We start from the raw sequence: 27,386 nt of genomic DNA on the forward strand, positions 1-27,386 counted from the left end.
TATTACACACCTATGGTCTCCGTTTTGCAGAAGTTAGGAGTAGAAGGATCCTGGTCAGAGGCCAGCTCCAGGCTCTATCAGCTTCTTTCTGAAAAGCAACTTTAAAAAGGACTGAGGGTGTAGAGCAAGTAGGTAATACAGCACTTATTTAGCATAAAGCCCTGAGTTCAAACCCCGATACCACCACCAAAAAAAGGTGGGGGCAGGCATGAGTGGCTCATGCCTGTAATGCTAGCTACTCAGGAGGCTGAGATCTGAGGATCGTGGTTCAAAGCCAGCCGGGGCAGGAAACTCCGTGAGACTCTTATCTCCAGTAAACCACCAGAAAACTGGAAGTGGTGCTGTGGCTCAAGTGGTAGGGTGCTAGCCTTGAGCTGAAGAGCTGAGGGACAGCGCCCAGGCCCAGAGTTCAAGCCCCATGACCAAAAACAACAACAACAACGGTTGCTATAGCATACCGTTATTTTAGAACAAGTCACTGCAATGCCTTTGGTCTGGAGACTTATTCTATGCATGTCTGCTCTAAATAGTGACCTCAGAAACATCACGTGATGTGAGCGACACTGGTCTCAGCATAGACAACACAGCAAGACAAGAAGTAGGATTTAGGGTGGCAGGGGACATGAAGCTCTCTGTTCCCACTCCTTTACTCTCTCATTTTCTTTTTACTTGGAAGCCCTACTGCCCGCACCCACCAACAGTGCCTAAAGAAACCCGTAGAATCCACCGAGAAAATGATCAGACAATGTGCAACATGGAGCAGTGGGCAAAAGAGCAGAAGTAAGTATGGAAGAAGAGGAGGCGGGTCCCAAGGCTCAGAGGAGATGAGAAACCACATGCATGCCAGTGGTCAGTCACATACACACTCTACCCTGCCTTGCCCTGCCCTTGCCCTGCCCTGGCGCTGCCCTGCCCTGCCCTGCCCTGCTGGGAAACATATCCAGTGTCAGCCCACACCTAACCATTAGGCTAAGACCAAGAGACCCAGCTCTTTAGGCAGGTTTAGAAAGTCCTGCAACATAGGGATAGGGTAGCATCAAGATGGAAGGGAAGTTTTGCTGGGGCTCTAGTTTTCTCTTCCCAACCTGAGCTCCAGCTTCACTTGGACCCTTTAAACTTGTTCAGTGCCTCCCTGTCGAGTAGGAAGAGCTCTGGGTGGCCAGGTGCTTAGCTCTGGGGACAGAGTGATGTGAGGCGGCCTGGTGTCCAGCCAAAGCTCTGTTGAGAAGACCCAATCTCCACTGCCAAGCTTGCTCACCAGAAGCTAGGGAGGGAATCAGCCACTCCTCTGTTCATTTCATTACAGGATCGCCAACGAGAAGCTAGGAAACAAGCTCCGTGAGCAGATCAAATACATTGCCAAGCTGACTGGTGAAAAGGAGTAAGTGACCCTACACCACCCTGGCTGCTCCTGGGACCTAATAAGAAGGACCAACAGGAGCCAGCCTGGCTTTATCAATCACCATGCAGCTCCCACCCCAGGGAAGGACCCTCAAGTCCTCAATCTGTGGGCCCTTGGCCACACTGGGCCTTAATTCCCTCACCAGCAGGACAAGCTGGGGTCACTAGTGTACATGCCCCTTCCTGTTCTCCTCTCTGTAGTTCTCAGAGGTCAGGAAGGCTGAGATGGGGACAGGCACTGAAAGACAGACACAGACTAAGCAACCGTAACACAGATTCCCCCAAATGAAGGAGCACAGAGGGACAGCTCACCGTGGCGTGTCCTGAGATGAGCTTCAGACTGAGGGTTCCTCTGTTCCACCCAGTCAGTCATCAAGGAAGCTCTGCTTGTATGCTCCCCGCCCCGCCCCCCCCTCCTCTGCAGTCTGGCCTCATCTGTGTGGTCAAAGCTGGGGCCACCGAGAGATAAGATGGAAGAGTGTAGGAGGTTTCAGGATAGAGGTAAAGGAATGAATGTCAAAAAAACTGAGATTTGGGAGGTGATAGCAGACCCTAGGAGATGGCGTGTTTATGGCCTACTGGAAGGATCTGGGGATAGGCTTGCTGGTGACAGAGTGGTTCAAGCAGCAGCTGCCCCCGCAAATTCTGCCCCAGGGGGCTGAGCCCACAGGATTCCAGCCTGGAACCCACGTATGACACTCAGGGGTGAGGCACTATTATAGATTTTGGTCAGAAGGGATAAGACCACTGCAGCATAGAGGCCCACTGGGACTTTGGATGCACCATGCGGGTTATTGGAGGCATCGGGCACACCAACAGGGCAGAGAGCCACAGAACCAGGGAAGAGCCTGGACCCCAGCTCCTGCCAAAGGCACATGGAGTGAGGACCTTCCAGACCAGCCAGGTTTGTAAAAAGTGTATTCCCAGAGAAGAGTTTGCAGATGAATTCTTTGATTTCCTCTAGAAAGGCCTGTGATATTTGCCCCTGGATATAAACATTGTCTAGACAGAGTTAACTAAAAGTTGACAGAATCTGAAAAAAAAAAAAAAACTTAAATCATTTCAAGTGTTTCTTTATATTGCACCAAGATCCAGGATGTTTTGTTTCACAAAAAAAAAAAAATCATTCTTGAGTTTCCTTGATCCTGTTGAAAGGAAATTTTTTTAATAATAAAAAGTAGCTCAACTAATAATTAATTGGTTGGGGTATGTGAGACACTCTTCTAAGTGTTTTACATGTATTAACTTGCTTAATCTTCTTAAGATACCAGGAGTTCAGTACATAGATGCTCAACTGAAGATGGGGTTGTCTGAATAAGGCCAGCATAAGTTGAAAATAGTATTAAATCAAAAATGCATTTAAGAAGCCGGGCACCAGATCCTCACACCTATAATCCTAGCTACTCAGGAGGCTGAGATCTGAGGATTATGGTTCAACCAGCCCTGACAAGGAAGACTATGAGACTCTTATCACCAATAAAGGCCAGAAGTAGTGCTGTGGCTCAAAATGTGGCAAAAGAAGCTCAGGGACAGCACCCACTCCCTGAATTTAAGCCCCAGGAACAGAAAACAAAAAAAAAAAAAATGCATTCTTTTTTGTCGGTCATGGGGCCTGAACTCTGGGCCTGGACACTGTCAGCTCTTCAGCTCAAGGCTAGCACTCTACCACTTGAGCCACAGCACCACTTCCAGCTTTTTCTGCTTGTGTGGTGCTGAATAATAGAACCCAGGGCCTCATGCACGCAAGGCAATATAATAATAGAACCCAGGGCCTCATGCACGCAAGGCAAATGCTCTACCACTGAGCCACCTTCCCAGCCTCACACAATGCATTTAAGAGTCAGATGTGTGGTGCATGCCTATAATCTCAGCTACACAGGAGGCAGACATAGGACTATGATCCAAGGCCAGATCTGGGGGAAAAAACATGAGATCCTATCTGAAAATTAACTAAAAAGGGTCTGGGAACATAGTTCTCAAGTTGTAGAGAGCCTGCCTGGAAAGCATAAGGCCCCGAGTCTAAACCCCAGTACCATCAAAAGTGCAACAACTAACCTATCAGACACAGCTTAGCAGCACAGTGCTATGAAGAGTAGCAGTCATCTTCCCTGGTAACCCCATGGCCGATTGGGAACATAGAGGGACTCCTACTATCTACCACTGCCCAGGATCTTAAGGAAGAATTGGACCACATACTGCTAGCCTGGGAAAGATCCATATTCAAAGTTCCCAGTACAGTTTCTACTGAATGTGTATGGTTTGGGCACCATTACAAAATTAAAAGCTTGTAAGTCAAGGACTGTCAGTAGGTATAAACTGCATTTATAAATGGGAAAAAAAACAATTAGGGAAGATCAATCCTTTATCCCTGGTCTCAGAACTCCACAGTGACACACCCAGAATTCCAGCTCTGAAAGTCTTGTTTCAGAATACTTCCATCCGCCGCTCTCACCTTGAGGAAATGCAGTTGTGATGGCAAATGCAAATGGTAGCCATCGCTGCTGCTTATCACACACAGGACACAGGGTAACGTTAAGTGTTACTTCACCTCTATTGTAACATGCACTTTCTATCTGTAAAATGGAAACACATTCACACACACACTCACACAGAACTTTCCCAAGTTCTCACCACACATGGTGGTACATGACTATAATCTCAGCAGAGGCAAAAGAATCATGAGTCTAAACCAGTCTAGATTACTAGACTCCAGGGTAGAACCCTATCTCAAAAAAAAAAAAAGGAAGAACAAAAACATTTCCTCACGTTGTACATAGCCAAGATTACTATACTCCTAACTGTTCAGCAACGCTTTGGTATTCATTCTGGCTGAGAGTTTCCCAAGTAATCATGAACACCCCAGCCCACATGGCCAGAGTTGCTCTTAACAAATGAATGATCCTCCAGTCAAATGTCTATTACTTGTCAAACAGGATTGTACACAAACCCCAAAGCTAACAGGTTCAGCTTGATTGTCCCTACCTAACAGATAAGACTACAGATCCAGAGCCGACCGAGTGACTCAGAAGTACTAGTTCTAGGTTTTCCCCACTCCTAAGCCTGGGCTTCTTCCAAAGGGCCCCATGTCCACAGTGGGTATCCATACCCTCCTCCTTCCTGGGATGGTCCCCATTTACCAGATCTCCTCAGCAGGAAGCTAAGCACAGCAAGCAGACCAAAGGCCCACGTGTCCTTCCTTCCCTCTCCTCACAGCCAGCTCCACAATGTCATGGTCCATCTACAGCAGGAAAACAAGAAGCTCAAGAACGAGATTGAAGAGAAGAAGATGAAATCCGGGAACACAAGGCCATGCCCCAAAGCCCTAATCCCCAGCAAACTGGAACACACGCCAAGGGGAAGGCCATGTGGCGCACCGGGCTGGAAGGATCCAAGTCAGAAAGCGGACGTGTCCAAGTGTATAGGGCTGCCCCACTACTCAGGTAGGTCTGCCCTGTATGACCTTTGCTACCAGAATGTCTCCATTCTTTGTCCCATGTGCCAAAACCGTAAGAGTGTAGCATCATTTTTTCCCCCCAAAGATCACTGAGCTGGGAAATCACTTAAGGAGAAGGAAACAGGTCACTCTAGTTACTTAGTTACACAGAGCAGTGATCCAACTATGGCAATTTCTGATAACCAAATACCTATCTTGGATCTAGCTTCTCCCCCACTTGGGGAAGAGAGGAAGAGAGGAAGGAAGGACAAGCCTCTTCCTCCAGTTATGGACCCAGAAACTCCACAGGAGCAGCCCAAGCCCGACTTGGCCTGGCTCTACGCCTACATTTCCTACCACTTCTAAACTCCGTGTTACCCCAGAGCTTGCCTGGCTTATGATAAGGCCAGTCTTTGGGGGAATTACCTCATTCATTTCTCCTCAGACCAAAACCTCTCATATCCTCCCAATTCCCTCAGGTTCCTCGTTTTGCTAGGATCAGCGCCTTACCCTGAACACCGCTGCCACAGATGTTTTCAGTGGAAAAGTGAGTTCCCGTCTATCTCTCTTGACCTGTCTTTGCACTCAGGAGAATATATCAAGGTCCCAGCCTGGTTTGCACCATACTAATGTTTTGCTAAGTTTTGTCCACTTCCTGCAGTGGAATGAACCTTGGCACCAAAGTTCCACCTCCAGGCCCAGACTCTGAAATAAAGATATGAACAATGCAGCTGCAGTGAGCGCCTGGTGTCTTGTAGGCATCTCAGCCCTCACACCTGCTCCCAGCAACGTGTTCTCGGGATTCTCTCTCACTTACATAGCAAACCACCATTCCCAAAGCAAGTTTCTAGATTGCCTGGGATTGCTTTTAAACCAACAAGAGATAATTAGCTCCTTTTTTGTTGTTGTTTTGTTTTCTGTGTCTTTCTACAATTTTAAATAGGAAAACAAAGCTGAACACCCCCCCTTTTTTTCCAAAAAAGGAAAGTAATCTTGAGATGCAGAAGAAAATGAGACATAAGTGATGGATTTTCCAAGAGGGGAAGTGAAAGCAAGCCATCTGCTTCTTCCCTCGCTGCCATATTACACTCCTTCTTTTAATGACTTTATTCTTCTCCCCTGCCACCTCAATACAAGTAAAATTCCATTATAACAAACTCCAAGGACAGCTAAACTGTTTTATTGTGGTAGGATTTTGTTAAACTGAGTACATGTCTAGAATCTCTATTTCTAGTCTATAGGAAATGGAGACAAATAGCTGCTTGGGTAAAGTAAGAGAAAGTAATGAAAGCCCTTGTATTTCTGAGGGCACAAAACAAGTGAAGGAAGAAGCCTACCAGTTGGTGATAATTCTTAAATATTCCAGCCTCTTTGCCCAGGCAAATAAAGGCCAAAAGTCACTGCCTAAACAGCAGCTTGTTTTACAGGATGCCCGTCAGGACTTGGGATGGGCAAGTTCCAAAGATACAGTGTGAGACTGAGTAATGAGAATCTCTACGTTTTTATTATTCTCCTACTTATGCTCTTTTTGACCATTTCCCCCAATTAGTTTAGCACAAGGGTCTATTCTGTAGAGAAAACTAAGACTGAAAAACATGGTACTAATGAAATCACATTCAAGTCCTAGCTGTGGTCCATTCATTCAAACAAAAGGTCAATGTCATTGAGATCCTAATCTACTAAACATATTTTCCATAATCTAGCAAAGATTCCCTATATGTTGGTCAAAAATGCAATCCCTGGTTATTTTCAATGTTGTACATTTCTTCCAAGTTGTCTTACATTCCTGTGGGGCAATTACATCACAGCCAAGTAAGTAGTGTACTGTGCAGAGCAAAGGGACAGAAAAAGAAATTGGCGTATCACCCAGTCACTTGACTAGAAAAGCCCATCCAGCTAGACCAAGTAGCTAGAATAGGCTTAGAAAGAAAGATAAAAGGGTGGGGGGGGGGGGGAAGAAAAAAAAATAAATGGTTACAAAAATTACTTTCTGTGGCTGGGAAGGTGGCTCAATGGTAGAGTGCTTGCCTTGCATTCATGAGGCCTTGGGTTGGATTCCTCAGCATCACATAAGCAGAAAAAGCTGGAAGTGATGCCATGGCTTGAGCTGAAAGAGTGAGGGACAGTGCCCAGGCCCAGAGTTCAAGCCCCAGAACCAACAACAACAACAACAACAAATTTCTGTGATTACAAAATTCTAAGAATGAAAGGTAACCATCAAAATTCTCAGCACCCATAGCTCATGCCTGTAATCCTAACTACTCAGGAGGCTGAGATCTGAGGATCATGATTTGAAGCCACCTGGGACAGAAAAGTACCTGTAAGACTTTTGTCTCCAGTTAACCACCAGAAAAAAAAAAAAACCCACAAACCTGAAGTAGAGCTTTGGCTCAAATCGTAGAGCATTAGCCTTGAGCAAAAAGGGACAGCATTTAGGCCTTGAATTCAAGTCCACAACTGACAAAAAAAAATCTACAGCTTCATACGCATTGATAAAAGACCAAAGTTTTCCTTTAAGAACAGGAACTAGGCAAAAACCCCACTTTTGCCACTTCTTTTCAACATAGTACTAGAAGTTCTAGCCAAAGTAATTGAGCAGGAAAAACAAAAGGCAGACAAATTAGAAAGGAGTAAAATTATCTCTGCTGATAAAATTTAAGATATTGAAAACAAAGATTCAGCAAAGTCACACCAAAAAAAAGGCAACACATCGGCTGAATTTCTATACACTGGAAGGGAAATTATAAAAATAATAAAAATAATTCCATTTACTATAACATCAAAAAGAATTATTTAGGAATTAACCAAAGAAGGAAAAGATTTACATAATGAAAACTACAAAACATTGCTGAAATCTAAAAAATAAATGGAAACACATCCCATGTTCATGGGTTGCTTAATATTAAACTTCCAGTATTATCCAAAGGGATTATGAATTCAGTCTTCATCAAAATCCAAATAGTATCTTTTGGAAAAATAGAAAAACCCATTCTAAAATTCACAAGGAACTTCAAGGGAACTCAAATGGCCAAAACAGTAAGAAAAAGAACAAAACTCATTTTAAAACTTAACTACAACCGGGGGCTCATGCCTGAGGATTGCACTTCAGAGCCCACAGCAGAAAAGTCCAAGAGACTCTTTTTTTTTTTTTTCCCTTTGGTCAGGTCGTGGGGCCTGAACTCTGGGCCTGGGCACTGTCCCTCAGCTCTCCCGCTCAAGGCTAGTGCTCTACCACTTGAGCCACAGCACCACTTCCAGCTTTTTTTTTTCTGCTTATGTGGTGCTGAGGAATCGAACCCAGGGCCTCAGGCATGCAAGGCAAGTGCTCTACCACTAAGCCACCTTCCCAGCCCCTCCAAGAGACTCAACTAATTAACCAACAAGTGCTGGGACTGGAGGTGTGGCTTCAATGGTGGAGCATCAGCCTAGAGGCAAAAATCCTAAGGGAAAGCAAAAAAGCTAAGAAAGAGCAGGCCAGGACCAGCACACAAATACATACACAGCATGTGCATGCGCGTGCACGTGGGTGCGCACGCGCGCACACACACACACACACACACATTTACTATAAAGTTTCAGAAATTAAAACTGGGTGGTACTGACATAAAGACAGATAGGCCAATAGAAGAAACTAAGTCTTAAGCATACAAGACGCCCTTTAAGACAGTTAGTGCCAGGCACTGGCGGCTCCCATCTGCAGCCCCAGAAAGACACATCCAAGGAGAAAGGCACGAGGTCCCTCCTTACTTTACTGTAGGGTGGTAAAGAAAAAGGAAATCAGGAATGCAATCACATTTTACAAATAATAAATTTATTTCCAAATCTTGAATCATAATCAAATTACAATTGCCTCTAAGTCTATCTTGCTGCTTTATACAAGGATAAAAAAGATAGTCACAGCCAAGACACTTAGACAGCAAGCGTCCCAGGGACAGGTGATGTGGTGTGATGGGTCCAGCCACCTCCTGCAGCTGGAGCAGCACTGCGGCTGCTCCAGGGCTTCCACCTGCTGAGCGCCTGCACTGAGAGCTCCTTCTGTCCTCTGTGGTGGAGCCTGGCCTGGCAGGAACGGCTCCAGAAGCCTTCCTTGATGGGCACAGATGGAGTCCACAGCACCCAGGTACTGGTGCCACCCTCAGCTCATAGCCCAAAGCGGGCTGGTGTGCGGCGAGGTGTCATGGGCTCCCCCTGCTCCTTCCGACCTGGCGTGTAAATCTTTGTGGACCTGGAGATACAGAAAGAAAGAGTAAGAAACACACCACTCCACACCATGTCAGGACAAAGAGCCTGAGCTTTCTAACTCAGGTATGCGGCAGCTAGGGGACTGGAGGACCTCATCCCTACCGTGCTTCTGCTCCCTGCATGCCTGTGTTGTCAGCAGAGTATGAAATAAAGGAAGTCATCTCATTCAGATATCTATTATGCAGTATTCAAAACAGATTTGTTTTTTGTGCCGGTACTGTAGCTTGAACTCAAGGCCCTGTATTCTCTCACTTGGATTTTTGCTCAAGGAAAATGGCACTCTACCACTTCAGCCACACATCTACTTCCAGCCTCTTGCTGGTGAACTGGAGATAAGGGTCTTTGGACTTTTCTGCCCCCACTGGCTTTGAATCACAATCTTCCCACCCCAGTCTTTTGAGTAGCTAGGGTTACAGGCATGCGCCACCAGCACCTGGCTAAAAAGGATTTGTAAACAACCCTCAGGCCCCCTTAGGGAGCTTCAGCCCCCTCAGCAATAACCAGTTGGACCTGGGAGGAATTACTCAAATGATTGGAGAGTGTCTACTGCCAATAGTGGGCCCCTCAGACCACACTCACAGTTCACACTTAATCTTGAGTAAGATGGTGCCGGCCAGAAAGACCCATAGTGTGATTACAGTTGTTCTGAGCCATGTGCTATCAGCCTGACCATGAGGAGAGGAAGAAGGCCACAGACCAAGTAAGTTCAACGGTATGGCCATGGAGGCCCAGTCCCTGACAGGCTCCATCTCAGCCAGGTCCCAAGGCCACGGCTCACCTGACGCTTCCCAAGGGGCTGCGCTTCTCCTGCTCCTGCCGCCGGGCTCGCAGCTGCTCTTCAGCCAGGGCCATTTCCTCCTCCATGGCAGAGGCTTCCTCTTTGGCCCGACGGCGATTCTCCTGGAGAAGAACAGAGAGGCTCAGGTGAAGAGGCCATGTCTATACCATGTCTATGCTTGGCTCCCTGCCTCAGCACCAACTCTGCCTTTCCTTCTGCAACTTACGTCTTACTTTTTTCTTTTCTTTGTCAGTTGCAGGGCTTGAACTCAGGGCCTGGGCACTGTCCCTGAGCTTTTACAAGGATATCATTATACCACGTTGAGCCACAGCTCCACTAGTTAATTGGAGATAGGAGTCTCACAAACTCCTGCCCAGGCTGGCTTCAAACTGCGATCCTCACATCTCAGCCTCCTGAGTAGCAACCATTCCAGGCATGAGCCACCAGCACCCGACTCTTATTTTTTCTTTTTTTTCCATATCCCTTCTTTTTTTTAATTGTGAAAATACCGTATAGAGGGGTTACACTTACATGGGCAAGATAATGAGTACATTTCTTATCAAGCATTGCTGCCTCCTCCTTTGTTTCCCCTTCCCATCCTTTCCCATCCGCCCCAACCCCACCTCCCCACCCCCAACCCCGCCAAAGTTGTCAAGTTCATTTTTCGACATAACGACTTGTACATCTCACTGTTACTTTCTTTTTCATAGATCCCAGATAGACATTAGATGATTCAGTTCTAAAGCCAGTCATACCTCCACACGCCATTCAAAACCTTGTAAGTACTTACAATCGATCTTTTAATCAAGCTCACAACTCTGCCAAAAAGTCCTAGAAAACACAGCCCTCTAGCTGGAAAGGGAGATGCAATCAGCTCAGTGTGTAAACAACTATGCTAAGGAGGAGGAAAGCAAAGGCCCAGCAACACTTAATAACACTAAATAACAGATGTGAGCATTTGATGGTCATTGGTGGACGCCATACTCTTAAGAAAGTGGAGTAACAGACAGAAAACTTGGCAAAGACCAGGCTGATACCACCAAGGCTACAACTCATCGTCAGCATCATCTCAAGTAGAGCCACCTAGCCTCACAGAGCCTTCTGACATCTAAAAGGAAGTTCACAGTGCCACACACAAACCACATCTGGGCTGGAAACTCATCGAGCCTTTAAATTCACTAAGTTACAAAGAGTATTCCACCAAGAGGCACTTGGTAAACACCATCGTGAGGAAGCAACTGACTAAATACATGCTCTGGACTATTCTACAGGACAAATGATGATTGCCCCAACAAATCAAGGAGATGAAGGAAAGGGAAGGGACAGAGTCTGTTTTGGAAGGAGACCATGAACACACAATAGCCAACAGCAGTATCTGGATTCCAGTCAAAGTAAACCAAGAGGTTATCTCTGAGACAAATGAGGAAAGCTGAGTAAGGGTTAGAGACTTAGATAACACAAAAGATTCATTCTGTTGGGAGTAATAATCACATAAATGTTACACTTTAACAATACACAGACACACACCAAGCATTTCTAGATAAAATAACATGGTATCTGAGATAAAACTTTACAGGAGAAAAAGCTGCATATGTAATGCAGTAAGAATAATCAAAATAAGGTTAATAGAATTTGGCAATTATAAAGAATAGAAGATAAACTTAAGGTGGCTTATTTACACTGTTTCTACTACTTTTATGAGTATTTGAAGCAGTAAACTTTTAGTTGTTGTTTGACAAGGGCTCAGCCATCCATGCCACTGGCAGGAGAGGAGGACATGACCCAGACAGGACAGCTGGGTCCCAGCTTCTGTGTTTGGAGAGAGGAGTGAGGGTCACGTGAGTGCACATCTTCAATACCAGATGGAGGAAAAAGCGATTCCATCAGCTGCTACCTCCGAGGGAGGCAGGACCCTTACCTGCCGTGATTTGCCTGCCTGCTTCACGCTGTAGAACATGGGGCCCAGCTCTGCCAGCCACTCTCCATCCACGGCGGTCACGCACTGCATGTACTCCTGCAGGCAGAAGGGCAGCGAGAGAGAGGTCACCGGAGTGGAGGGAGCGGTGTCCTCCCAGAGCGGCCCCATAATGAAGAGCCACGTGACAAGGCCTCCACCTCACCCTGCGAGGCCAGCACAGGCAGGGAGGGGAGAGCACCTGACAAAGACTCACCTTGGTGGTCATGACCAACTCGTGATATACTATGTAGTCCGGGGTGTAACCCATTCCAAAGAGGGAGCTGGTGGGGTGCAAGTGGCAGGGCATCCCTGTGCGGATGTTCACATACTCCCCAATTCCCTAAGGAAGAGGTACAACAAGCAGCCACATCAGAACATGCCGCCTAGGGGGGCCACTAACCTCATCCCCTAATACCGTCGCAGGGGACTCATACAGGTGCCACAGCCAGAAGGGGCCCGGGCTCCGCAGGGCTTCCGGCTCACCTTGAGCTTGGCTGCCTGGTGGAAATAGGCAGCGCAGATGCACTTCCTGACGATGTCCCAGTCAGTGCCGCACGAGGCCAGACTCATCCGCTGCTGCACCATGATGTCTTTGAGTTGGGCCCGGACCTCCCGGACCTAGAGCAGAACACAGACAGGCCTCGGTGGAGTCTCCTTCCCCCTCCTTCCTGCCCCCCTCCTTCAGGCGCCTGCTCATATCCGAACTGCCACCCCTACCTTCCGCATGGCCTTGGCATGGATGAAGTGGTCATTGCACCAGATTGTAGAGTAATTATTATTCTTCCACTGCAGGTAGACGTTCAGGTAGGTCAAGTGATCACTCTCGGGGACGGCAAACTTTTCCCGTATTTGGTCACTCTCCTCCTCTCGACCCTAGGAAGGGCAAAAGGACCTTTACCCTGGGTAGGGGGGTGCTCAGGGCCATAGTACATGTCCTGGGGCGCACAGCTGTCCACACAAACCTTCCAACACGTCAGTATTTTCAAAACATACAGAAGAAATAGAAAGCATTCATGGGACACAGCCAAATACTAGAAGACAAAAGATACCCTTGCATATTTCCAAAACCCTTCCAGGGACACCACTGCTGTAGCCTGCCCTTTTGCCTCCCCCAACTGTCAAGACAAAAGGGGTTTCTGGCCGTCCATTCTATTTCCATTTCTGTATCAGACAGAAACAAATGCTTTCCCCCTCCAACACTCCCTCAAGACTTTCTGCGAGTTGCAGAACTGCCCTTGCCTCCCCACCTTGGGCCTGTAGAAGATGGCAGGCACCGAAAGCATGGAGACAATGAGCAAGATCTCGGAACTACAGCCCATGTCGCAGGACACGATGAGCATCTTGGACAGAGCTGGGTCCAGCGGAAACTCTACCATCAGCCGCCCAGTGGAGGTGAGACCACCTAGAAAAGAACAAACCCAGACATGCATAGGACCCCAAGAGAAAGAAAGAAAAGCCAACATGCCAGGACCCCTGAGGCCCGACCAGCTGCTGGAGCTGCCATACCTGTGTTGTCCAGGGCCCCGAGGATCCACAGCTGATACATGGAGTTGAGCATGTTGTCCTCCGGGGGCGGATCCATGAAGTGGAACTGAAGCAGGTCCTGTACCCCAAGGGACTTAAGCAGCAGCACGACATTGGCCAGGTTGGTCCTCTGGATCTCAGGCACCGTAGTGGTCAGGAGCTCGTTTTTGTAGGCACTCTGTGTGTACAGCCTGCCAGGGAGAAGTCTTTGGTTGTACTGGGCTTGCACAGTATTATAAATGTAGTCTACAGGCTATTCAAATGCCTGGCTGCCTACGGGACTACACAACAGAGTATCAACACTATTCCTACAGGGGGAACTGTAGGGTTGGAGATAGCGCACTTTCTATCCCCACCTCCCACTCCCATTTCTGCCTGCTCAAAATCCCGTCCTTCCAATTCTTCTGCTAGAGCCTCCAAATGCCTGTTTCATATCTGAAACCAATGCCAAAGTGGCAGCAGTTTTCTTTCTGTACTTACTGAGTTTCTACAAGGAATGTACTATTTTTTAAATCAGAAAAAAAAAAAAAAAGAGCCAGATACCAGTAATTAACACCTAGTATAGCTACTTGGGAGCTGAGATTGAGAGGATCATGGTTTGAGGCTATGCGATAAAAAAGCTCATGAGGGGCTGGGAAGGTGGCTCAGTGGTAGAGCGCTTGCCTTGCATGCTCGAGGCCCTGGGTTTGATTCCTCAGCACTACATAAGCAAAAAGAAAAAAGCCGGCAGTGGCGCTGTGGCTCAAGTGGTAGAGCACTAGCCTTGAGCTGAAGAGCTGAGGGACAGCGCCCAGACCCAGAGTTCAGGCTCCACGACCGGACCCAAAAAAAAAAAAAAAGAAAAAGCTCATGAGACTTCTTCTCAACAAAGCTGGACACAATGGCATACGCCAGTAATCCCAGCCATTCAGGCAGATCACACCCAGGCACACACCTAGACAGGAAGTGAGAACTGGCCTCAAAAATAACCAGCAAAAAACAGAACTGGAAGCATGGCTCAAGGGTAGAACACCTGTCTAGCAAACACAAGGCCCTGAGTCAAACTCTAGTACCACAAAAGAAAAAAAAAATGTTGTAAAACTAAGGAAGATTCAATAATGTCATTTGTTGTCTAACGTTGGCCTGCTACAATTACTGATCCACCACTGCAGGTTCATTCTTATAGGTCTGCCTTGGGCCTCAATGCTCCCTAGAAAAGCTATGCCTCCTGCTCAGCAGCACCAGCGAAGAGCAGCCTTCCAGCGGTTCCTGCTGGGGAGCCAGCTGCAGTGAGGCATGCTCCAGCCCAGGTTTACACTCAGTAATCCCAGCCCTGCCCCGGTAAGCAGGCTAGCTAGCACGGCCTCCTACCTGAAACACTGACCTGGGCCCGTCCTGCCAGCTCGCCCTGACCTCTGGTTGGCATTGGCCTGGCTGATGGGGTAGATCTGCAGGGCATCCATGCCAATCCTGGGGTTGAAGACCTAGAAGGGGGCAGAATAGAGCTAAATATGAACCAAGGGAGAAATAGGAAGCACCCCTGAAAGAACAAACCCAGCTGGGCGCCAGTGGCTCTTGCCTATAATCCTAGCTACTCAAAAGGCAGAGATCTGAGGATCACAGTTCAAAGCCAGCCCGGGCAGGAAAGTCCATGAGACTCTTATCTCCACTCAACCACCAGAAAACCAGAAGTGGTGCTGTGGCTCAAAGTGGTAGAGCACTAGCCTTGAGCTGAAAAGCTGAGGGACAGCACCTAGACTTCAAGCCCCACAACCAACCCCCATCCCCAAAAAAAACCAGCCCCCCTCCCCTCCCCGCTCCTTGACCATCAGCTCTGCGATCTTTTTGTTGTTGTTGTTCGTGGGACTTGAACTCTGGGCCTGGGCGCTGTCCCTCAGCTCTTCAGCTCAAGGCGAGCACTCTACCGCTTCAGTCACAGCAGCACTTCCAGTTTTCTAGTGGTTTATTGTAGATAAGAGTCTTATGAACTTTCCTGCCCAAGCTGGCTTTGAACCGCAATCCTCAGATCTCAGCCTCCTGAGTAGCTAGGATTACAGGCATGAGCCATCGGCACCCAGCAGCTCTGCAATCTTTATTGAGTTAAATTACCTGCAAGTTACTGAAGGAAGAAGTGAATCAAGTGTATGACAAAATCAGTACTCACTAAACGTTAGCCTGCCACCACTCCCAGGTGCCTCTCCTTCTAGGGCAGAGACCAGGACCTGATTTCCCAGCCCCTGAGCTGAGCTGAACCAGCTTTGGGTGAAGACCCTGGGGCCCATTTTCTGTGCCTTTCCTTACCTTTAATTTGCAATAACCAGAATCAATAACAAACATGATGCCATCGACAGTGAGAGACGTCTCAGCAATGTTAGTGGCAACAATACACTTCCGCACACCATCTGGAGCCTAGGAACAGCAGGACACACAGGGAAAGCTGAGTCCTCGGGAGAGAAAGGCTGCACAGGGAGGAAGGAGCCCTCTTCCCACCACTCCTTCCAAAAAAGGAACCTCCAGCCCCTGCTTGTGCCCTCCTTTGGGGAAAACCAGGAGACACTGAAAACAGACAGTGCCGTGTCACACCTTCTGGAAGATTTTGGCCTGCAGGTCAGAAGGCAGCTGCGAGTAGATGGGCAGCACGGCCAGGGCAGGTGCGTTCTCCAGTTCCTCCAGGTGTTCCACAATCTGGTCTGAGGTCACCTGAAGGAATGGGGAGAAGAAGCCATGAGACTCCTGAGCCCCATGTGGACAGGACCTCGCTCATCCCTGGGGTGACCACGGAACGCACCTCGATGTCCTCTTGGCCAGGCATGAAGATGAGGATGTCCCCAGGGGCCCCCGACAGGTGCACTTGCAAGGACTGCTTCACTGCGGCCTCCACATAATCCTCCTGCGGGGTCTAACACCAACAGGGGACAGCTTCTTAGAAGCATGAATTCACAGCACAGGCTAGGCGTCCCTTGGGGAAGCCACACACCACTCACTGGTGGATGGGCCTACCTGGAAGCCCCAGTGCCTTTTGGCCCTAGCCATACTTCAGCTCCATAGAAGCAAGCAAAATAATACCCCCACTTGCCCCACGGCACCCACCAACTTTTCCCCAACTCGGTACCCCACCCAGCTAGCTGGCTTCTCATTGGAGAAGTCATGGCATGATGGGTGAATCCAAAGAACAGAGGCCTCAGTACCTTGCTGAAGAGAATGTCAACAGGGAAGGTACGGCCAGGGATGTGGAAGATGGGAACATTGCCAAAAAAGGCAGCAAACTTCTCTGCATCCATAGTGGCTGATGTGACAATCAGCTTCAGGTCTGATCGCCGAGCCACCACCTGGCAGAGAGATCGTGGAGAAAGTCCCATGGGTTTGGGGAACCTTGGCTCTACCTCCAATCATCAGTATCATCCTCACCACCTCAAACCCCCACAATACAACAGAAGCCAGAGCTGACAGATTAACATCACTGGATTCAACCATCTTAAAGATTGAGTGATGGAGCCATGGTCAAGAAAACTCAGTCACTCAGCTGAGCAACAGCAAGGTAAACTATGACAGCAGGGCTGGGCCAAGCAAGCTGGGCTCCAAGACAGAGCTGGCCTGCCACAGCCCCCTACCAGGCCCAGCCCAGTTGGAAACCTTCAGCCACTGGCTACTGGCATTACACTGAGGGTTAAAGCTTGGTAGATGCAAAGGGACTGCCCCCACAGCCCTCACCTCCCGGAGCAGCCCAAAAAGCACATCCGTGTTGAGGGAGCGCTCGTGGGCCTCATCCATAATGATGGCACTGTAGTGATCCAGGTCAGCCTCCCGGAGGGACTCACGGAGCAGAATCCCATCAGTCATGTATTTGATCAAGGTGTTTTCTGAAGTGCAGTCTTCAAAACGGATGGCATAACCCACCTGGAGGTCAGAGACATGGCTCAGAAGCCCTGCCCGACCCCACCCCCCCTTCAGTGCCAGCACAGCCCACACTAGCATCGAGGCCAAAGCAAATCACATCCTCCAACACAAATGACGGACAATTGGCTTGACTCAGCTCTTGCATTCCCCTCACCTCTTCGCCAAGGTTTCCCCCCATCTCTTCACTGACTCTCTTGGCCACTGACATGGCAGCCACACGCCGGGGCTGGGTGCAGCCAATCATCCCGTAGTCCGTGTAACCATCTTCATGCAAGTACTGGGTCAGCTGAGTGGTCTTGCCACTCCCTGTCTCCCCGACCACGATCACAATGCTGTTGTCTCTACAAGAAAGAACAGACAGAGGGATGAGTGGAAGGCCAACAAGAAAAGTCCGAGGACCTTCTGCTACCTCATGTCCCCATGTATAGTTTGCCAAGGAGCATGCTTGCTTAGAGGAGTATTTCACTGGGAAAACAGTCTCTCAGGGAGCTGTGTGCTCTCATGCCTGGAACATAGAAAGATTTAAGCAGGTATGCTAAAGCAAAATGATGACATTTTATGTAGTGTAGCACAGAGCAACAGTAGAGGAAAAAAATTATGCTCCTCCTACATCAGATGGAATACACAAAAGAAGCTCATGCCTGTAATCCCAGATACTCAGGAGACTGAGAAAAGGACTGTGGTTCCAGGAAAGCCTGGGTTAAAAAAAAGGGGCTGGGAAGGTGGCTCAGTGGTAGAGTGCTTGCCTTGCATGCCTGAGGCCCTGGGTTCGATTCCTCAGCACCACATAAGCAAAAAGAAAAAAGCCAGAAGTGGCGCTGCGGCTCAAGTGATAGAGCGCTAGCCTTGAGCTGAAGAGCTGAGGAACAGTGCCCAGGCCCAGAGTTCAGGCCCCACAACTGGACCCAAAAAAAAAAAAGATCATGAGCTCCCATCTCAATACAGAAAGCTGGTCATGATTATGTGCCTGCCGTCTCAGCTACTATGGTAGGAAGTGTAACAAGAAGGATCATGGCACAGGTCACGCAAGCAAGACCCTATGTCAAAATAATAATAGTAGTAGTAGTAGTAATAGTAATAATAACAATAATAAATGAACAGCCAGAAGGGCTCCCTAGCAAGCACAAAGTCCTAAGTTCAAACCTCTGAGTTCCTGAGGAAACACAGAAGAAAGGACAGATGCTTTGACCCTGGGGACTCCTGGGCATGGGTGACATTACCTAATGATAGTGAGGAGCTCCTGCTGCACGGCAAAGATCGGCAGGTACTGCCTCTGCTCCAGGATCGATTTCTTTTTTGCAAACTCACTGCTGGCTTCGCTCTTTTTCTTCATGTGATCTGCAAACTTCTGCTCTGTCCTGAGGAAACACAGCAGCCTAAGCACCAGGTATAACTTCCCACATTGTCCCTCCTGATGACATGTGCTTCCCTTCTTCCTGCCCTCAGCAATGAAAACAGCTCTGACACGACATCAAAGCCCATGCCACTGCCCAGAGTCACAATTCCACACAGCATCAGAGGAGGTACTGGGGGTCAAGTGGGCAAACCCTCTGTTTTTAACAGTGTGGCCAGAAGAGGAGCTGAAATCAAACACTAACTTGTAGAGAACACTGCGGTTAAGAGCTACTGAATGGGTCTCCTAAGAGCTGCAGAGCACAAAACATGGGCCAAACTTCCTCCCTCCTCTTGGCACAATCCAAAAGGCTCCATTTCAAAGAACTGTTAGCACACTTCCTTAATGGTCACCTGCAGACTGGGGGTTTACAAAAAGTACTTGATGCTTAACTCACAGAAATATCCCAAGATCCAGCAGTGCTAGGGCCCTTTCCCAGCTCAAGTCCACAGGACCTGCTAACCACCAGCCCCCATGAACCCTCCCTCCACCTAGTCTTCTCAGACACCCACCAGCTGATAACTAAGGGATTAAACTACCCAGAGATGAACAGGATTGATCAATCCTACCAACTTCTCGCAAAGAATTATTAACTCAGATGATGGTTCAATGGGATAGGAGAGCAAAGGAGAGGAATTCTGAAGACTGTGGAACCTGGAAGCTACCCAACACAGGAAACCCCAACAAGCACGAATCCAACATCTGCTTAACACCTCTATGAACAGAGAAATCACTGCCTTGTGAGATAGCCCTTCCAGTCTGAGAACCTCTGTTAAAAATAGTACTTCTGAAATCTGACTAAAGGAGCAAAACCCACACCTTCCCACACTGAATATCTGGAAAGGTGCTGGTGCCAAGAGTATGGGCTCTGAAGCCAGACCACTCACTAGCTGGGTGACCTCAAGAACATTACTTAACCTCTCTGAGCCTCATTCTATTCCTATCACCATAAGACACGGAAGCAGCTCAGCAACCATGGCAGTGATGGCAGTAGAAATATCTGGGAAAGCTGAAGCTAGCCAAAGAGAGGAGGAGGGGATCACAGGAAACCGAAAGATTCACAGAGACATCATTTTGCTCTTCCTAAGCCATGAGCTTCAGACAGAGAGCACCCACCTGTAGTCCACCTTCCCATCTTCTGACAGAGCTTTATCTGGCTCTTCTTCTTTTTTGACGCCCATTATATCCCCCAGTTTGGTCCCAGCCAGTTCCCAGTGTTTGTGCTGCGCCTGAAGGAGACAAGCAAAGTCTGTCCTATCCTGTGACATGACTGGGCAGTGGGAAGGCAACCCCAGTGGACAAGAGGCTTCATCTAGCAGGTACGTGGCTCTGGGAACACCATGCCACCCAAACCTCACGCCCCAGACACCAGGCCTGTGGCTATCTGAACAAAGGAACAAGTAGAGGGACACATGACCGGTCCTTGTGCCATGTGCATCCTCCAACTTCCCATGGGAGTAATCTGGGGAGATTTTTAAAGGAAATGCATAGACTTCCCAGCACTAGGTGAAGAGGGACCAACCTTTTTACGCTCCTTTTGCTCCCTGTGCTTCCGTACTGTCTGACTTCCTTTTCGCGCAATAATAGCCAGGTCGGAAGTGGCATCCTTGACTGGAATCACAGGTTCTGGCTGGAGGAATTAGAGGAAAAAGAGAAATTCCCCCTGACACTGGTCACTGAGACCAACATGAAGGCCCATTTCACAACAGCCCTCATAAATAAGGGGGTGGTTACCCAGGGAGATTCCACAGCTGCTTCCCCTTTTCCATCTGCCTCCCTCCCTTACGTCAGTCTGGCCACAGTGGCCGCACCTGCTTGGTGAAGACGATCCGCCCATCCAGGAAAGGAGGTACCAGGTTGTGCACCATCAGATGCACCTTGGCCGCGTTATCCTCTTCAAAATCCTCATCCACCTCCAGCCGATGGACCACCCCGCTGGTGAGCATACGGTTTGTCTCCCAGCGCTCGTTATCCTAGTGTGGGAAGCCATACTTAGACTACACCTAGAGATTCACCAAGAGGTGTCATAGGTCCCTCTACCCTGCAGATCAGCCAGAGTACTGAAGCCCAAGCACCTGAACACTTTGTTCTGAGAAGCAGCACCTTACATCTAAGTCAGAACCTCTAGCTAGACCCATGAGTGAGCAACTGTCTCTACCCCTACTCAAAGAGATAAAACAATGCCCCGGTGCTGGTGACTCACACCTTTAATCCTAGCTACTCAGGAGGCTGAGATCTGAGAAGTGTGGTTCAAAGCCAGCCTGGGCAGGAAAGTCGTTAAGACTATCTCCAATAAACCACCAGAAAACCAGAAGTGGTGCTGTGGCTCAAGTTGTAGAGCACTTGCCTTGAGCTGAAGAGTGCAGGCCCAGAGTTCAAGCCCCACAACCAACAAAAAAAAAAGAAAAAAAAGAGACAAAAATGCTGACCAGAGGCAAGTGCTACCATGCCCACTCCCATCTAGTGTCCCTCAGGGAGCACACTGCCCATTGGAGAGTATGAAACTAGGCTTTCCAAAGGTTCAAAAGCTGCCTAGAGAGCCCTAACTAACCCCCTTCTCCTGCCCAGAGGCCAGCTATACTGTCACTACTTGACAAGACCACTGCTATTAGCCCACATCCCAACTCCACGCTGAACCTACAGACTCACCTCATTGATCTGCCTCCGCTGGGCTGAGATGCGCTTCTGCTTCTGTTTATGCAGATGCTGCTCCCGCCGCCTCACATAGTCCTCAGAGGAGTATGCCAAGGGGTTGTGGAACTCATCGTAGCCCTCATCCATCATGTACCAGTCTCGGTCAGCTTGCTGCAGGGCATGAGACAAAGCAACAAGAACGATAGGCCAAGTTTTCAATGAGACCCAGCCAGAGAGGAGTAGATACTTGATAAGTCACAGGGGCAGTAGAACAACCCTCATGAGGGGTACAGGAAAAGCCACGAGGAGGAAAAAGCCCTTCCATGGCAGCCCACAATGAGAGTACTTAGATCCACCACAAGGTGGCACCACCACATCATAGCAGTTAGATGGTTCCCACTGAATTAGGAGGGAAGCTCCTGTGTGCACCCTGAGCTCCTGTGATTCCAGGGCTTTGGACTGAACAGCATCACCCACTTCCTTCAATGTCTGGTCCAGCTGGAAGGTCACTTGGGGCTCCTGGGATCTAACACTTCTTTTTACCATGTTGCTAAGACTAGCAAGCTCCTGTCATTTAGCCCCTCCAAAGATGCCGCCTTTACCCTCTGGTCATCCTCCCACTGCTGCCGCTCCTCTTCTGTGTCAAATGAAATCCCTTCTTCACCATCCTCTCGTCTTCCTGGAAGACAGAAGACGCAGGTCAGCCCACATGACCTCCAGTTTATCCCCTGGGACCACCAAGAAAGCTGCAAAAGCCCCAGCCTCATGTGAGCCAAACTTTTCTTCTGCCTCCTACCCACCAGGCCTTACCTCGGCCCCGGGACAGACGTGGGGTGGACCCCAGGTGTCTTCTGTCATCAGCCCACTCGTTGTACTTGTAGGAAGGAGTGGGCAGAGGTGTGTCATCCGAGTACTTGCTCCTCACAGACCTGGGGAACAGGGTTCAGCAGTCACTCAGAAGCCATGTTCCCTGGCTGCCAATGGCTCCCCCGCCCGCTCCACTCACACTCACCTGTCCCGATCTCGAGTGGACGGCCGATGGCTCCGCTCAGAGTCCCGATAGGAAGGCGTTGGGGAGGGTGACTCCCACTGAGAGCGCCTTGAGGAGCCGTAGCCACTGTCCTCCTCCTCCCAAGTAGACCTTGATGGGGTAGCTGCGTCTGCAGCCATGAAAGAACATCCACAGGAAACATCCAGTTATGCCCAGATGTGGCCTCAAAAGCAGCAGCCGAGTCAACCATTTAAATCTCCCACCTCCTTTCACTGTCTACAACCCTGCCCTGATTTGTAAGGGGATACAGTGCTTTTGACAACATTTCCCAAAATCTGAACTTAAAGGTCCAGCTTTCTGTGTCTATATCAGCGTTTTAAGGAATATTCAGTCTCTCTCTGCACATATATCTATCTTAAATAGTTCTTTAATAAACCCTTCTTGCGTCCCCACCTCTCTATTCTTTCCCACCATTTGGAAATCTAGACATTGAGCAGTTTATCACCACCTAAACAAAAGCACAACTACCTCAACAGACACAGAGGGATGGAGCTGACTCAAAGCCTCCCAACTCACAGCCTGATGATCCAGAGGTTTGTGGCAGTGTTGGCCTTCCTACTCGCTACCCTTGCATCCCACTGAGGATGGAAGCCACTCACTCTACCCACCGCCATACACCACCGAAAGCTGCATCTACCTTTGGGCCTGTGTCGAGGGCTCTCAGGTTCATTTCTTCTGCTGCTGCGTTCTGAGCCTCCCTCGCGTTCTGATCTGCTGCTGTGCCGACTTCTATCCCGCTCATCTGTGAAGTCACAGGCAGAGCTTAGAGCCCCGTGTCTCATCCCAGCACACATCACCTACACACTTGAGGAAGGAACCACCCCCTCTAAATCGTTCACAGGTACCACTTGCACTGCTCTAATGCCACTCAGGGGCTCCTGAAACTCACAGTCCTATTCTCTCAAGGGGAAAAATAGCTACTGCCTAAAAAGATTGAAACTTACAGTAACATTTTCCTGTAAGAATTCAAAAAAGAATAGTTACAAGTCAATAATGTTTTGTAATAGTTATAAGCCTAAAAACTATAAACAATACTGAGCAAAGCCCATCAGTTTAGCTTTTCTCCATACTACCCTCCTTTCTCTAGTATCAACCCTACTGTAAACTTTGGTTTCTTATATGCATTACTCCTTATTTCCTTATTCACCAATTTTCATAATAAAACAAGGACCAAACACTCAAGTCAAGCAGCTATTACAAGAGACAGTTCTTTTCTTAAATCCTAACAATTAAGAACTGCTCAGGTGGACATCATGCAAACAGAATTCCCCAACTGTCCTTATCAAAGTTCCTACAACAGGGAAAGGGCTAGCAAGTTTATTCAAACGTGAACAGGCCACAGGAACTATGGCTGACAGTTTACCTCTGTCTCTCTTGCGGTCATGGTCTCTGTCACGTGATTTCTCTTTCTTCCGCTCTTTTTCTTCTTTGGATGAGGCATAGACACCATGTTCCCGACGCTCTCTCTCTCTCTGCCGACTTCGTTCCCAAAATTCTTCACTCACACCCCCAGGATGGGATGGAGTCTCTACCCGAGCAGATCGGTAATGCCTGAAACAGAGAGACCAACTGGTAAGTGGCCTCCAAAAGATAACACATTTGCCCCAGACATCCAGCTGGGCCAAAAAGTGACCTGCCTTTTCACATGTCCTGATGCTTCAGACTTACAGGAAGCAACAACCCAAAGGATTTCTAACCTCCACTATCTACTTGTTAATTGGCTTTGAAATGTCCCCACAAATCTGAAAACACCAATTCTTTGCTATTGTCAACATTACAGAATTAACAAAATCATGAAGTTCTAAGTGGCCAGCAAGAAAGCTGGGAAAGAAATGTGGCCTGTTATTTACTGGCCTCCATTTTTTTTTTTTTTTACTGTCTTTGGGCCAGCCTACCCAACAGCCGTTACCTATCTTTCCGGCTACTTCGGCCAGCCTGCTCATCACCTTCCTCCTCAGCTTCCTTCTGATCATCCTTGCTCTCCTCCCAGTCCTTGTATGAAGAGACTCTGGACTTCTTCTTATCTTCCCCATCATCCTTTTCCTCTCGCTCCCTTCGTTTCAAAGAAGCCAGCAAGTCCAGTCCCAGCAATGAAGGGCGAGGAGCAGGAGCTTTGAAGACATGCTGCTCACTGGCTGCACTCTTGGTCTTACAAATGAGACCGCCAACCTGAGAGTCCAGGTCAGTACCTTCTAACCGATGGATGGAGGCATCCTCGCTGGTATCCTCCATCACAGGCTCTGGGATTCCTCTGGAAGGCAGGCAGACTGTTTGACAATAGACACAAGAGAAGCCTCAGCTTTGCCATTTCCCAGAATAACTATAATTATAGGTATATTTAGATGATCAATCCTTATCTCCCTCACATCAATACCAAGACTTCTTTTGCTGCTCTTGCCAAGACCTTTCCATCAAGTCACTCACAATCTCAAGAGACCTTCTGACTCCCACTCCAACAAACAGCAAAGACACAAACAGACACACACATCAAACACTAGAATCCAAAAGCAAATCATCCAAGCAAGAAAAGAACTCACAGGGGCTACATCCCAGAGCATAATGGCCATCTAAAAAGGGAGTATTAGGGAAACAAGATTTAAAGTTAAAGAAGAAAACACCTTTAAAACTTAGAATCCAGGCTCTTAAGTCATTCCAGCACTTGGCAGGATGAATCAGGAGGACCACAAGTTAAAAGCAGCCTGTGCTTCATAGTGAAAACTTGCCTAAAAGTGGGGGAAGGGAGAGAGGGGTTGGAGTAATGGCTCATGCCTATATATAGTCTTAGCTATTCAGGAAAAAGAGTTCAGAAGGATCTCTGGCTCCAGATTAGCTCCAGATTAGCCTAGGTAAAAAGTCAAACTCCATTTTGGTCCATAAGCCACGTGTGATGGTGCACCATGAGATCACAGGCACCAGCCATAGGTAGAAGGATAGAGTCTAAGGCTAGCCCAGGCAAAAACACAAGACTCAACATGAAAAATAAGAAAAAAAAAAAAAATACTGATGTAGCTCAAGCAGTAGAACACCAGCTAGGCAAGTGCAAGGACCTGAGCTCAAAAAAGAAAAAAAAAAAAAAAAAGGAATCTAGGCTCATGATATTTTCTACTTCTATAGTGCCAAGCAATTTAAGTTTTGGCTAACCATAATTTTAATACCTGTAAAATGCAAATCATTTTCGCTTTTCCTAATCCATAGAATAATTATAAAACTCAAAGAGGCAAAGTGTTTTGTGAAAGCACTCTGTAGCCATAGGTGGTTACATAGATGTCATTATGATGTTTATTTGCCATGCTCCTATATACTGACTGGGTTGCTATACAATCCGTTTCTATCCCTTCCTCCTTTTAAACCAGCTGAGTAATAATGTAGGTAGACAAGGCTATTATCTTTATTGTACACACCTTAGTGGTTTATTTGGACCAGTTGTGTTTTGTTAGCTTTAAAAAAAAATACTTCACAAAATCAATAGAATGACAATCATGTTCGCCAAAAAGTATCTATGAGGAATCCAAAAACAAAAATGCTTCCAAAAATAACTTCAGAGTGAAGATTTTGTAGAGTTCAAATTGTAACAAAAACCTCTTTACTGTCTATACCTACTTGTAGGTGATAAGTAAGCCCTCTGCTGAACACTTGGCTAATTCCTTCATCTCACCAATACTGTGAAGCAAATGAACTGCTGAGGAGCAGGATGCCTCTGGAATCCACACCTTTCTACTAAGCTTTAATTTACATATGCGCTCTACAGGGGAGTCCTGCAAACAATATTAATGTAGGGGGGAAACCAAGAATTTTAAAATGTCATCTGGCAGAAGAGTAAAAAGAGAAAGCTGCATTCTGGTGATTTCCAGCATATGAGGAAATCCAGGCAAGCCAACAGAATTATAGACAGTCCTCCGCAGCCAACTAAAGTAGGAACTGTCTCCCTAGAATGCCATTCCATGCAAATGAGAGAATCTTGTCTGCTTTGTTCAGTTACAGGCCAGTGCGTAGACTATTATACACGTTTAGTGAATTTACAAATGAATACTTTTTAACTTTATGAAAGGAGAACAAGAAGTCAAACATTCTAGAGGCAACATGAAAAGATAACTGTAACACCGAACAAGGAGATTTTCTCTGGCAGAAATCAACCGGCTGCTGAAGCGAACAAATCATGAGTCCAGGGGCCAGATTCACATTCTAGACAAAGGTTCGTGGCAAAGAGGCCACGGGGTAGTAGTGGGAGGAGATGGTGAGGAGAGGAGAAACATCTGGAGGTACCCGGCCCGCAACTACTCACTAACTGCGTCTTGTGCCAGTCGCTGTTCCTGGTGGTAACAGGGATAAGGAACAAAGTGGACGGATTCCAGCTCTCCGGGAGCTCACATTCTACTGCAGATCATCCGCCGCATCTCCCCGTACAGAGAGCTGTTTAAGATCCGCGAGCCCAGGAAGGCTCAGCAACTACCCGGGAACCGGCTAGAGCAGGCCCCAAACGAGGGGCCACAGCGGCCGGCACCCCCGGACCTCGGCGAGGCCGCCCGGGGCCGGGCCGGAGCAGGCGGGGTGGGCGCAGCCTCGCCCGGGCGAGGACGGCAAGTTGGATGACAAGGACAAGAGAAACTTCCCAAACCTGGGTCGGGGCCGGATGCCAGCCGCCTGGAGCCGCCGTGCCTGGCGAAGGGCGGGTCGGAGGGGAAGAAGAGACACTCACCTCGCCCAGCGCAACTCTTGGAACCCTCCTATCCAGGATTGGGAGGCGCCAGCGCCGCAACCCTTCGATCCGAAGGCCTCAAAGAGCTAAATTCCGCGGACTGAGAGCGGCCATTATTGTCCCATGGTGCTCTGCGCGAGCCCCTCTACCCAGCCAGGGATACCATCGAGGGCAGCCCGAGACACAGCTCCGGGATCTCAACGTGGAGTAGAACGCCAACAGGCTTTCAAAGTAAAGAGCGCTCCTTCCTCTGGAAGCCCTTGCCCCGATCCGAGGCACTTCCGGGTCTCCTGCCGGCCAATCACAATCTATAGAGACGAGACTCCGCCTCCAGTCTGTAGGTGGGAGCGGAAGGAAGGCGTCGGCCATGTTTACTAAGGGCGGAAGTGGCGACATAGCTT

General features: G+C 48.2%; 2 protein-coding genes across 8 annotated transcripts in view; one reads left to right on the top strand and one right to left on the bottom strand.

Annotated features, from left to right (window-relative positions):
* The window catches only part of Pmfbp1 (polyamine modulated factor 1 binding protein 1), a 45,444-nt gene extending 39,882 nt beyond the window's left edge, over window positions 1-5,562 (top strand). For all 5 annotated transcript variants that reach the window (XM_070026187.1, XM_070026191.1, XM_070026186.1 and 2 more), the window contains 4 exons: window positions 677-780; window positions 1,307-1,381; window positions 4,615-4,841; window positions 5,314-5,562. In XM_070026187.1, the coding sequence (XP_069882288.1) occupies window positions 677-780; window positions 1,307-1,381; window positions 4,615-4,841; window positions 5,314-5,330 (423 nt within the window). In that variant the 3' untranslated portion in view covers window positions 5,331-5,562. The remainder of the gene's footprint in view (window positions 1-676; window positions 781-1,306; window positions 1,382-4,614; window positions 4,842-5,313) is intronic.
* Window positions 5,563-8,623: 3,061 nt separating this feature from the next.
* On the bottom strand, window positions 8,624-27,221 carry Dhx38 (DEAH-box helicase 38). Of its 3 annotated transcripts, none has more exons than XM_070026194.1 (27): window positions 26,986-27,221; window positions 24,199-24,540; window positions 23,653-23,840; window positions 22,927-23,031; window positions 22,251-22,398; window positions 22,049-22,167; window positions 21,841-21,917; window positions 21,254-21,409; window positions 20,416-20,577; window positions 20,127-20,234; window positions 19,721-19,833; window positions 18,432-18,569; window positions 17,366-17,552; window positions 17,026-17,211; window positions 16,503-16,643; window positions 16,103-16,213; window positions 15,898-16,014; window positions 15,616-15,723; window positions 14,686-14,798; window positions 13,318-13,526; window positions 13,059-13,213; window positions 12,529-12,684; window positions 12,295-12,429; window positions 12,026-12,151; window positions 11,773-11,868; window positions 9,855-9,976; window positions 8,624-9,059 (listed from the first exon to the last, which is right to left on the bottom strand). In XM_070026194.1, the coding sequence occupies exons 2-27, from the start codon at window positions 24,519-24,521 to the stop codon at window positions 8,975-8,977; spliced, it is 3,684 nt and encodes a 1,227-aa protein (XP_069882295.1). In that variant the 5' UTR covers window positions 24,522-24,540; window positions 26,986-27,221; the 3' UTR covers window positions 8,624-8,974. The 3 variants fall into 3 exon arrangements, with proteins under 3 accessions (XP_069882295.1, XP_069882293.1, XP_069882294.1); XM_070026192.1 differs by having other exon boundaries at window positions 24,199-24,556; XM_070026193.1 differs by lacking the exon at window positions 26,986-27,221 and adding an exon at window positions 26,572-26,747 and having other exon boundaries at window positions 24,199-24,556.
* Window positions 27,222-27,386: the final 165 nt, after the last annotated feature.

Source organism: Dipodomys merriami, unplaced genomic scaffold, assembly GCF_024711535.1.
Source record: "Dipodomys merriami isolate MVZ:Mamm:240054 unplaced genomic scaffold, mDipMer1.0.p SCAF_176, whole genome shotgun sequence".
Classification (NCBI taxonomy): Eukaryota; Metazoa; Chordata; class Mammalia; order Rodentia; family Heteromyidae; genus Dipodomys; species Dipodomys merriami.

Coding starts and splice junctions, on each gene's coding strand:
- Dhx38 (XM_070026194.1), bottom strand. CDS start 24,521: ATGGAGGATACCAGCGAGGATGCCTCCATCCATCGGTTAGAAGGTACT. Junction 13,214..13,317: donor CGGGGCCCTGGACAACACAG/GTATGGCAGCTC, acceptor GTTCTTTTCTAG/GTGGTCTCACCTCCACTGGG. Junction 9,060..9,854: donor AGCCCCTTGGGAAGCGTCAG/GTGAGCCGTGGC, acceptor CTGTATCTCCAG/GTCCACAAAGATTTACACGC.